The 12,842-nt window shown below is 36.7% G+C and overlaps 2 protein-coding genes across 2 annotated transcripts in view; both read right to left on the bottom strand.

The window, feature by feature from the left end:
• Positions 1-4,934: 4,934 nt before the first annotated feature.
• LOC141830306 (uncharacterized) lies at positions 4,935-5,910 on the bottom strand. The gene is made up of 2 exons (XM_074717755.1): positions 5,149-5,910; positions 4,935-5,041 (listed from the first exon to the last, which is right to left on the bottom strand). The coding sequence occupies exons 1-2, from the start codon at positions 5,828-5,830 to the stop codon at positions 5,013-5,015; spliced, it is 711 nt and encodes a 236-aa protein (XP_074573856.1). The 5' UTR covers positions 5,831-5,910; the 3' UTR covers positions 4,935-5,012.
• A 5,419-nt stretch (positions 5,911-11,329) lies between these two features.
• Positions 11,330-12,842, bottom strand: part of LOC141830862 (uncharacterized) — a gene marked incomplete in the record, with an annotated part of 17,631 nt that continues 16,118 nt past the window's right edge. The window contains 1 exon segment of the mRNA XM_074718305.1: positions 11,330-11,714. Coding sequence (XP_074574406.1) covers positions 11,691-11,714 — 24 coding nt within the window.

Raw genomic sequence — 12,842 nt, 5'->3', positions numbered from 1 at the left:
AAAATAATTCATTAAATTAATAAATATAATTCCTTAATTTTATATTTTTAAATTTAAAATAAAATTTTCTTTTAATAAAATAATTTATTAAAATGATTATTTTAATAAAATAATTTATTAAATTAATAAAGATAATATGATAATTTTATTTTAATAAAATAATTCATTAAAAATAATTATTTTAATAAAATAATTTATTAAATTAATAAATATAATTGGTTATTTTTTAAAAAAATTTAAAAATATATATTTTTTAATAAAATAATTTATTAAAATAATTATTTTAATAAAATAATTCATTAAATTAATAAATATAATTCATTAATTTTATTTTTTAAATTTAAAATAAATTATTTTTTAATTTATAAATATTTAAATTAAAATTTATTGAATTAAATAATTTGATTTTAATTAGATTTCATAGTACTTTTTAATTGACTTAGTTTCGAAAGGTAATCATGGAAAAAATTTTGTTAACCTCAGAAATCGTAGAAAACCTTAGGCTACCAAGGTAATCACATTACCGGATGATAACCCATTTGTTAATGTGGCGGTGAGGTTGTATTATTTGGGAATCAATCATAATCTGAATCAAACAAGGTTATCAACGATAACCTTGGACAGATAACCAAGGTTATCAATGATAACCCCCAACCAAACACCCCCTTAGGGAAACAAATAACAAAGATTAAAATTTGAATTCCAATAGAGATGAATATTTGAAGGTCGAACTCTAAATGTACATAAATTGTTTTCTAGATTTATTGAGTAGATGAATCAGTACAGAAAATAATCTACCTCCGAAATTAATAGGGCGGAACATACCAATCTGGATTACCAAATAATAATAAAAAAGGAGCAATTTGATCACAAAGGTGCATTTTATGTATAATGTTGAAGTTATGTTGTGTTAAATAATGATTGGTCATCTGTTGAAGTTTCTCCTAGTTTTGGCTGGTGGAGTTATTTCATTCCCAACACCATCAGTAAACAAAAAACAAAGCCTTCTTCTCTTATCTCTTAAATCTGCCAATAGTACAATAGTACTTGATGTTGGTATTTTCCTTAATGTTGAGAAATCTCAACGCATGTATCGTCTATCCAATTCTTAAGAAACAACAAGAAGTAAATTCGGAAGCGTACCGGAATCCATCGCTAGCAGCCGAGGATGATCTTCCAAAAGGTGCAGAGTTCCTTAGGTTTCCGTAGTTTTTCTGACGATGGGGATTCAGAAAATAATTCTGTCGCTCTGCCTTTTGGGGACCATAACCCCTTATAAAGATTGGCATATTTCTAATTTGGCCCCTCATCAAATTAGAAATACAAAAATGGTATCCACAATTATAATTCATAACAATTATGTCCTTAAGTCAAATTCCAAATAAAATTTAGATCACAAATTTTGACTTAATAATTTTGATGACCATATATATTCATTAATTATACAAATGTCCCATTAGATGCTAACAATCTCCCACTGGACATATATATAATTAAAATGAATGATATATCCTTAGTGTGCACAATATTGTCATCAAATCCGAGGACATTCCTAACAATCTCGTCCATTAGTCATATTAACATAGGATCAAAGCGGTCTTCGTTGTATCAATCACAACTAAACCTATCAATGGTCACATACATCAACATAACTAAATGACATAGATCAATCATGAATTAGTGGCATGAAAATTACATGCAAGGTGATCTGTTCATGTCAATTTTCAACTGGTCCAACTTTAACTTTAGTGAGATCAAACTTTAACTCAATTGTACAAAGTGTAATGAACTGAATGATGCTTTAATACTGATCAGAATAACAAATACATGAGTATCTATAAAACAAACTGAAAGACAATCATAATTATAAACTCCCACTCAACCTAGAGATCATCCATCTCTAAAACTCCCATACGAGCAGTATGCTCAAGAAAGACATTAGGTGGCAAACCCTTTGTCAGAGGGTCAGCTACCATGGAGTTTGTACCCAAGTGTTCTATAGAAATCTGTCCACTTTGTACCCTTTCCTTCACAACTAGGAACTTGATGTCGATATGCTTTGACTTCGTTGAGCTCCTATTGTTGTTAGAATATAATACAGCTGATTTGTTGTCACAAAATAATCTAAGGGGTCTTTCAATCCCTTCCAGAATGCGCAGCTCCGTGACAAGACTCTTCAGCCATATTGCATGATTTGATGCCTCATAACATGCTACAAATTCTGCTGCCATGGTGGAGGAAGCTGTGAGTCCCTGTTTGGAACTCCTCCAAGAAATGGCTCCACCAGCCAACATGAAGACATAGCCCGAAGTGGATCTCAAACTATCTTGGCATCCTCCAAAATCAGAGTCAGAATACCCAATGATCTCAAGACTATCTGACCTCTGATACGTGAGCATGTAACCTCTAGTTCTCTTCAGATATCTCATAACCCTTTTAGCTGCTTTCCAGTGATCCATACCTGGGTTGCTTAAATATCTGCCTAATACGCCAACTATGTACGCAATATCCGGACGCGTACAAACCTGAGCATACATAAGACTTCCAACTGCCGAAGCATATGGAATCTTTTGCATTTCCTGAATTTCAAGATTTCCTTTAGGGCATTGTTTGAGACTAAATTTGTCTCCCTTAGCGACCGGGGTGCTTCCTGGTTTACAATCTTGCATGCCATATCTTTTAAGTACTTTATCGATATAGCCCATTTGTGACAATCTAAGAATACCTCGAGAACGATCCCGATGTATCTGAATTCCTAATACAAATGAGGCCTCACCAAGATCTTTCATCTCGAAATTTCTTGACAAAAAATTCTTGGTTTGGTGCAATAAGCCTATATCATTTGTGGCAAGCAAAATGTCATCCACATATAAAACCAAATATATGTGTTTACTCCCACTGAATTTGTGATACACACAATCATCAATTAAATTCGCTCCAAAACCAAATGAGAGAATTACCTCATGAAATTTATGGTACCACTGACGAGACGCTTGCTTAAGCCCATAGATGGATTTCTTTAATTTGCAAACCATATTCTTTGGATCTCCTGACACAAAGTTTTCTGGTTGCACCATATAGATTGTTTCATCAATGTCTCCATTGAGAAACGCCGTCTTTACATCCATCTGATGTAGCTCCATATCAAAATGTGCAACAAGTGCCATGATTGTCCTAAAAGAGTCTTTGGTTGAAACCGGAGAAAAAGTCTCTTTATAGTCAATCCCATATTTTTGAGTAAAGCCTTTTGCCACAAGACGAGCTTTATACTTTTCCACATTACCTCTTGAATCCCTTTTGGTTTTAAAAATCCATTTACAACCAATAGGTTTCATACCTTCTGGTAATGGGACAAGTTCCCAAACTTTATTGTCTTGCATAGACTTATACTCTTCATTCATTGCATCAATCCACTTTTCTGAAATGGAACTATCCATGGCTTGACGAAAATTGATGGGATCATCTTCCGTCATACCAGGATCATCCTCATGTTCCTGAAGAAATACATAGTCATCCGACATAGTGCTTCTCCTTTCTCTTGTAGATCGCCGCAATGGCACTTGTTCCTCAATAGCTTCTTCTTGAGGTTGTTGAGTTTGCACCTCTGGAAGATTAACATTGTCTTGATTTTCTGGAATTATTCCGATATTTTCAATGACCGGATGAGAATCCTGATCATTGTCTAAAGAAATCGGAATAGGAATCAACTCCTCGTTAACCGAAGTAGAAGTTGATTCTTCCTCAAAGACAAAATCCTTTATTTGATTCTTCCCCCCAAACTCAATATCCTCAAAAAATACAGCTGTACCCGTCTCGAAAATCGACTTTAAGTTGGGATCATAAAATTTATAGCCCCTTGATCGCTCAGAATAGCCAATAAAATAGCTGCTAACTGTTTTGGGGTCCAATTTATCCGTATGAGGCTTATAAGGCCTTGCTTCAGCTGGACATCCCCAAACATGGAAATGCTTTAGGCTAGGTTTTCGCCTAACCAAAGCTCATAAGGTGTTTTAGCAGCTGCTTTTGTTGGTACTCTATTGAGAATGTATGCTGCAGTTTTTAATGCCTCACCCCAGAGTGACTTTGGTAAGGAAGAATGGCTAACCATACTCCTTACCATATCCTGTAGAGTGCGATTTCGTCTTTCCGCTACACCATTCATGCTTGGAGAGCCCGGCATGGTGTATTGTGGGACGATACCACACTCCTCTAGGTATTTGGCAAAAGGCCCTGGACGTTGTTCACCTGAACCGTCATACCGACCGTAGTATTCACCACCACGATCGGACTTTACTTTCTTTATCTTTCTGTTAAGTTGATTTTCAACTTCAGCCTTAAATGACTTGAACACGTCCAATGTTTGAGCCTTTTCCTGAATAAGAAAAATGTATGCATATCTAGAGAAATCGTCTATGAATGATACGAAATAGCGTTGACCATTCCAAGAAGGAATTGGAAATGACCCACATACATCCGTATGTATCAACTCAAGGACTTCCGTAGCTCTATATGCATTCAATTTTCTATCTTTGGTTTGTTTTCCTTTAATGCATTCAACACAGACATTAAAGTCCGTGAAATCAATGGAATTCAGGATCCCATCTGACACAAGACGTTCAACTCTATTTCTAGAGATGTGACCTAGACGTTTGTGCCATAATGCACCCGAAGTATTATCATTTAGTTTTCGTTTAGTACCTCTTGATTCAATGTTTAGGGTTTCATTATATGAAGCATTTGTATCAAGTAAATATAGATTGTCATATTGCATTAATGAACCGGTTCCAACAATTGAATTACCAATAGATAACTGAAACTGATTGTTTCCAAATGAACAAGAGTAACCAGATTTGTCCAAATAACAAACAGAAATTAAATTCCGTCTAAAAGACGGTACCACAAAAGTATCTATTAAATCCAAATAGTGACCAGTACTGAGTAACAATCTAAAGTGCCCTATTGCTTCAACTTCTACCGATTTTCCATCGCCCACAAAAATGCGTCTTTCAGCATCACTTGGCTTTCGGTAGTTCAGGCAACCCTCCATTGAAATACTGATGTTAGTAGTAGCACCGGAGTCTAACCACCAAGTATTTCTAGGTACTGAAGCTAAATTTACTTCAGAACAAACCAAATTAAGAAACATACCCTTTTTCTCGCGCCATGCACGATATTTGGTACATTCCTTCTTTATGTGTCCAACCTTATTGCAAAAGAAACAATCTCCTTTGTTTTGTTTCTTTGCATTTGGACCTGCAGCATCCACATTCTTCCTTTTCTTGCCCTTATCCTTAGAGGTGCTTGCTAGATGAGCACTTTCAGTCTTTTCTTGCTTCAATCTCTCTTCCTCTTGAACACAATGAGAGATCAGTTCATTCAAATTCCACGTTTCCTTTTGACAGTTAAAACTGACCTTAAAGTGGTTGAATTGAACTGGAAGAGAAATCAGAATGAGATGCACAAGTAACTCCTCATGCAAATCAAGCTTTAATGCTTTAAGTTTTGAAGCAAGATTGGACATCTCCATGATGTACTCCCTTATATTACCATTGCCCTTATACTTCATTGAAATCAAGCTCTTAAGAATAGTGCTTGTTTCAGCCTTATCGCTTTTGGCAAAGCGCTTTTCAAGTTCTGCAAGGTAATCTTTAGCATTGGTGGTGTCCTTAGACACAGCACCCCTGAACACCTCCGGAATTGCACGCTTAATGATCATTAGACTCATGCGGTTAGAGCGTTCCCACTTCTCAAATTTAGCTTTCTCTTCAAGAGAGCTAGCTACCGTAGGAGTAGGGGGTTGCTCCGTCCGTATCGCAAGGTCCATGTCCATGCATCCGAGAACTATCTGAATGTTCTCCTTCCAGTCCTTAAAGTTGGAACCATTAAGGACCGGTATTGAATTTAAGTTGGCAGAGATATTTGCAACATTAACTGAAAAGAGAACAGAAAATAAACTGTAAATAACATGCACACTACTTTAATTTTCAATCTAGTTCAAAATAATTAGCAAACCCATCCAAGATATCTAATGCACCATTAATTTCAAGTCTTTGGACAGTAAAATTAACTGCTAGTAATATCCTTGTTGTAATAATCAAACACTAACAATAATGCACGACAAATAACAAACCCCTCTTTGGATTGATTTGCTATTTTCATGTGAAATCCTTATAATTGTTACGTGTTTATTATCACAGGTAATTTATGTACTCCGGTCAACCATTGACCGTCCTTTGGGTCGATCAAATGATCACATGGAAATACACAATTACAAACATTCAAAATTCAAAATTAAACAAACCAAATTAGAGAGGTCACTTTGGCAACATCATAATTCAACTTATTTAATTTGAATAAAGAACTAAATGCTAATTAAAGAACAAGATTAAAAATGTAAAATTAATTAACTGACGGACATGTAATTAACTATAAAATTAATTAACTCTTTCCTTTAATTAATTAATTCTATCTTTTAATTAATCCACGTCATATTAACTGTTCATTAAAAAATAGCATGTTGCTAAAAAACCGATGCAACGTGCTGGTTTCAACTTCTAATGGCACTGTACCATTATGAATTAAAATCATCCATTGCAACATCAAGCATCGATCGAACCAAAGCAAGCAAACAATTGCTTTATGCATGCAATTGGACCGAAAAGCAATTGCTTCATGCATGTAATTTTTTTTTTTTTTTTTTTTTAAATTAACCCGAAGCAAGCAACTGCTTAATTCATGCAACGTGTACCTTGAACCGAAGCAAGGAATTGCATGCAATTCATGCAATTTAAACCGAAGCAAGCATTTGCTTTAATCCATGCAACGTACAAGAAGTTTCCACATCCAACGTGCCTTATGGTGGGCCCTTTTTTTTTTTTTAATTAACTTAATAAAAAAAAAAAAATCACGTTTCGGTGATTTTTTTTTTTAATTAACTTAATGAAACCACGTTTCGGTGGTTTGTTTTGTTTTTTTGTTTTTTTTTTTTTAAAATTAATTAACTTAATGAAACCACGTTTCGGTGGTTTTTAAATTAATTAATTAATTAAAAAAAAACCACGTTAATTTCCTTCCCTAACCAACGCCGTGCGCTGCAGTTCTGCCCGTCTGCGCGCTGCAGTTCGCCTGCCGCCGACGATTGCTTTGCCGACGCCGCATGCCTTGCCGACGCCTGCACCAGGCCGCCGTTTCTTACTTCGCCGGCGTCACAGGGATCTCTCGCACGCAGACAGCGCCGGTGCGTTGCCGTGTTCGTCGTCGGCCAAACACGCAGAGAAATCGAGGAAAAATCGTGTTCGGGCAGAGAAAACGCGAAAAAACCAGAAAGAAAACCGAACAGTATAGTAGAATTTCTTAAGAACTGAGATAAACCTGGCTCTGATACCAATTGTTGGTTTTGCATTTTCCTTAATGTTGAGAAATCTCAACGCATGCATCGTCTATCCAATTCTTAAGAAACAACAAGAAGTAAATTCGGAAGCGTACCGGAATCCATCGCTAGCAGCCGAGGATGATCTTCCAAAAGGTGCAGAGTTCCTTAGGTTTCCGTAGTTTCTCTGACGATGGGGATTCAGAAACAATTCTGTCGCTCTGCCTTTTGGGGACCATAACCCCTTATAAAGATTGGCATATTTCTAATTTGGCCCCTCATCAAATTAGAAATACTACAAATGGTATCCACAATTATAATTCATAACAATTATGCCCTTAAGTCAAATTCCAAATAAAATTTAGATCACAAATTTTGACTTAATAATTTTGATGACCATATATATTCATTAATTATACAAATGTCCCATTAGATACTAACAGCTGAAAGAACAAGAACTGCAAATCTGCTTCCATCTAATTGTCCATTTTCTCGATGGCATCCATTTCCGTGACCCGTGGAATGATTGGCCTGGAAATTCGGCATTCAATTGACTGTACTTGCTTCAGAAGATACAATAAATGGAAATGACAATCTTTATCATTATGAACCAATCCATAGCAGAGTTGTTGCCTTTAATCATTCAAGCAGTTTAGCCTTTTTTTCCCTGAAGACAAATCTGTCTGTTTGCGCAGCAGCTCTCCTTAAACACATATTTTGGAATATTTTGGAAAATACTTTTTGAATCTATTTCATGAGCATTTTTGCATTGATGAGGAGTCTGCGTCACACCTAATTGAAAGAGAAGCACCAAGAAGATAGTCAAGTGCAGGCATTGATCAGTTCTTAATGGCAGACTGCTTTATTTGGTCATCGACATGCCAATCTGTTTGCTGTGGCATTGCACTGCGTCTCCCTGGTGGTTGAGACTTCAATGATGAACTGATGAACGCGCGGGCACACACAATTTTTGAATGCTAGTTGTTAATATATTTCTAAAACTAAGTAGCATCTGCATCATGTGTACTTAACTTCTAGTTAAGTTCTTCCTAATGTACAACAGAAATCTATCATCTCTGAGATTACATCTTCTCCGATTTCTTCAAAAATGGCTTCTTGCACATGAATCCCGATCTCTTTGACATGAGGGTGGAGCTCATACCATTCCCTCCTGATGCTGGTGATCAATGAGGCAATCTCTTGCTGAGTTTTGCCATCCTGCTCAGGGTCCAAGACGAGCTTCTTGGGCTCGGCGAGTTGTTTTCTTGATTTGGTAAACGTGTAGAAGGCTGGGGAATCGTTTGCCTCGTCGTCATCTGTCATGGAGGGTGGAAAAACGGAAGAACATGAGAAAAAGGAATGAAATTTGATTGCGAACTGCAGAAGTAACTCACTGGAGATGAGATGGCGAGGGGGGGAGTGTTCTTCGGGGGAGTGCAGGTCGAGAACAGAGACAGGGCTGAGCTGCTTCGACTCGTCCGCGTCCATGGTTTTCCATTGAACAGAGGGAGGAGAACAGAGGCGGCGGCCATGGTCATCTTCCACGGCATGGCTGCTCCCTGCATCAGCCAAGCGAAGGAAGACCCGTTTGTCGCTGTCCCAGCTCCAGGGTCTGACATGGTGAAGAAGCTCGGCGAGCTTGCGCTTGAGGAGCTGGAATCTGCTGCTCCTCCTGCTATGGAGGCCATGTCTTGCGTTGAGGACGGACCAACAGACAGAAGCAGAGGAGCTCCTCTCGGGATGATGACCTTTCTCCAGCAAGTAGATATCCAACAAGAAGGGCTCCTGCTGCTCGGCCAGCAACTCCGAAAGCCGCCGGATTCCGGCGGGGGCCGGCCTTGAAGGATGCGCCATGGGAGTTCGAGTGCAAAAAGGTGACAGAGGGGGAGAGGGACGGGGAGAGAATTTGAAGATTGGAGGCAAAGTTAATGGAGGAGGAGGAAGAAGAAGAAGAAGCGGCAAGGGTGAACTGAAACAGAGGAGCCAAAGGATTGATTTCTAGTGTACTTTTTTGAACTCTTTCTTTCTCCTTCCTTTATATTTCGTCTGAGGAGCCACCAACTCGGAGTAAATCATGATGGCTCTGTAAGGAGAAGAAAGAGATGAATGTTCCATATTTTTGTTGCCAACTCGAATGGATAGATTTAGTAGAGGGAAAGGTGAATCATGGTGCATTTGTTTTGGGTGAGATTCCACTGCAGTTGCGGCTTTTGATGCCTGGAAAGTGAGTGATGATGATCAGACCAAGGAGTGTACACATATATTTATATATATTCCATCAAACCTGTCTGTCTGTGTAAGAGGCATAAAATGTGGTATTTGTGGGTTCGGTAAATCGATCCCAAATATAAGTAGATAGTTAAATCTAATAACAACGAGATTGTAGACCGTGATGAATTCGATCGTGTCTTTGGGGCATGGTACCGCGATAGAACATTCAAATTGTCACTTAGGCACCCGCGATCTGATCCTTAACAATTACATCAAAAACTCTACGACCTGAGAAGCTCCCTGAGTACAAAACTCTATATTAATACAATATTTTATGCTCAGACAAAGATAATCCACCATTTAGACATGGGAGGATTTATTATAATCATGTGTAATAGATTGCAATTGATATTGATGTAGGAAGTACAAGATAATTAAATCTTTTTAATTTTAATAAAAGTTTAGAGTTAAACTGTCATGTGATCTGATAATTTTGTTAAGTTCACAACATTTAATATTAAAGTTCTAATAGTCAGATGAACTAATACTAAATAATAAAAACTTTAATAAATTAGATAAATTGGATATTAAATAGTAAATGTGTTAATGGATGAAGAAGATTAGACATCAAAAGTTGCGACTAAGAGGCCAGATGTAGTTGCCGTTAGGAGTGAGCAAAAATTCAATTAAATCGAATAAATCGATCTAACCGATCAAATTTAAAAAATTCAGTTTGGTTATTTCAGAATTTCAATTAATTTTTTTCTAAAAAAATTGATTAATTTGATTAATTCAGTTCAATTTCGATTTTAAAATTTTTTATTCGATTAAACCGAATTAATCAAACTAATCAAAATAAAAAAATAAATTAATCAAAATAAAAACATAATTTTTAAATTTTTAAATAAGTAAATTTATAAATCCTTAACTAATTGATAAATTTTTATAATATTTAAATAATTTAATTATTTCAGTTAATTCGATCGAAAATTAAATTAATAAGCCGATTCAGTTTATTCAATTTTTATTTAAAAATTTCATCGGTTCGGTTAATTTAAAAAATTTTAATTCAAATCGATTTTGATTAATTCAATTCAGTTCAATTTAATTTTAATCAAATACTCACCCCTACCATTTACATGAGCAAGCCAGACTCACTAGACACTGGAGAGCGACCAAAGAACAGTCAATGTACGTTCTGCTAAATGCAAAGCCAAAGTTTCGAGGCGATGAGAATTCAAGACGTATATCCTCCTTGAAAGAGTAAATGCTTGTGGATGAATAAAAAGGCTCCTCCTTGACAATCACCTCTCTTGTTTTGAGACCTAGGATGCGTCTTAGAGCATCAATTGAAGTCAAACGTCTCCTCTCTTGGAATTATGATGTCTAATATGTCATTTAGCCATTTACATCTCTAATACTCAGTTCTAAACTCAAAATCCTCTACCATCGCAGTAATCATCACAACCGCCCCCTCTGAGCCACCAATGTTGCCCTCCTCTAGTTCACCCATGCTTTATCAGGGAAAAGCTAGGCGAGGCAGAGGAGCATGAGGACCTACTGCTGAAGATGGCAGAGCAGATGGCCGCAAAGAGAAGACAAGGTGAGTTCACCAAAGTTCCACTGCCATTGAATCTCTCCACTTGCATTTTCTGCTTAGAGTAGTGTCTGATAGCACAAGTTCAACTGTATTGCAGTTGGTTTGCTTGGTTTCACTCTGGAAGCTTAGAGAGAAGTCAATCCAGTCCATAAACCAACAAACGTTTTTATTGAAAAAAAGGAACCTAAAATAAATGAATACAGAAATTTGCAGGTAGGCAATGCCTTTTTTGTGTGTGTGTGCAGGCTCATTTTTGGTGGACAAATTTACAGCAGCTGCATGGCGTTTGATACCAACTAACTATAGCACACATGCTTGATCATCTGTTCTTAGTATAAGGAGTTGTTCCGATACCAAGTCAAATAAAATGACAAAAGGCATTGACCCAGCAGGAGGCACACTTGGAGTCATTGTGTCACACTACGTCCTCCATTGTGACAGTTCTTGATAATCAGCAGATTTGGCCCTGGTTCCAGCAGGTACCCAATTGTTATCAATAGAGCTGATTATCTACAAATTCACAGGGGGCTTAACCTGGAAGTTCAACATGTAAATTGACATTAGCAGTTCAGAACTGAAAATATATGCCAGAAGAAACAAACTGTTCAATTTCTCAAAATTTCAGTGACACCATAAACCACTGCGCAAATGATATCTCAATGAGGTTGATGGCGAGTAAGAGATTGGGTTCCAATCGGAAAATAGGTACAAGTGCTACTTCAAAGAATTAAGTACAGAAATCAAACAGGACTGAATTTTTCTCAATTTCCAAAGATGAAATAGATATATAATCTATCATTGGAGGGGGGAAAAAAAGAAGTGGCACATAACACAATTGAGAAGAAAGAAAATAAATAAGGCGTTCAGGAAAACTACTATGGAGAAAGGAAATGCTTTGGCATTTATTTGGCCACAATACTAGATTCTAAAGTATAACCAGGTATTAAAACTCACAAGACGCAAGCACTTTCATGATGCAATCCGTTAAGTGGGAGAAGAATAAGTCGACTTGGTATTGAAGATGAGTGTGACTAATATGAAAATGGGTACACCTGCTTTGAACAAAAAAATGATGTATCTTATGTTGAAGAATAGGTGTACTCAGGAAGAGCATCTGGTATAATAAAATGGGTGTGGACCATACCTCCCTTCATGCAAAGCTTCATGAAGAGGATTGCACCTAAGTTTTGTTTGTGCACAGATGTGCATACTTTCATTATTATAATTCCTAGAACCATCTAATAATTGGAGTTTTCATCTATGCCTCTGCTACCCATATCAAATACCGACACTTGGACACCAACAAATGGACACCATATATCTCTAATGATCACATAGATAATTTTTTAGAAATAGCTATGTCTAACACTTGGATTCACACCTGTACAGGATACTTGTACCTGAGTTTGATTGATATATCTGCATCATATTGATGCCAACGGATGCGGAATTAAGGTGTTAAATAGAAGTAAAATTGCAATAGATGCTATTGAAGGAACATTCAAAGAGAAAAGAAACCATGTTTAGTTCTTAATAAATTCTCAGCTCCCAATGCCACTTCTTTCCGAAAATCTGCTACTTGGACAAAGTTCAATGATATGCTCAGAGCCTTAGAAATAAACCAATGCTCTTTTGCAAGATAAATTAAGATATAGTATAAAC

This window comes from Curcuma longa, chromosome 6 (genome assembly GCF_044706935.1).
Source record: "Curcuma longa cultivar G26 ecotype Majalengka, Jawa Barat chromosome 6, ITB_CL_G26_1.1, whole genome shotgun sequence".
NCBI lineage: Eukaryota > Viridiplantae > Streptophyta > Magnoliopsida > Zingiberales > Zingiberaceae > Curcuma > Curcuma longa.
The sequence above is the reverse complement of the archived record's forward strand: the minus strand, read 5'-3'. Positions and strand labels throughout refer to the sequence as shown.

Excerpts from the sequence above, each read along its gene's own strand:
- LOC141830306 (XM_074717755.1), bottom strand. The coding sequence starts at position 5,830 with ATGGACATGGACCTTGCGATACGGACGGAGCAACCCCCTACTCCTACG. Across the intron at positions 5,042-5,148 it reads TGCATGGCGCGAGAAAAAGG|GGTTGCCTGAACTACCGAAA; the intron begins GTATGTTTCTTA and ends ATTTCAATGGAG.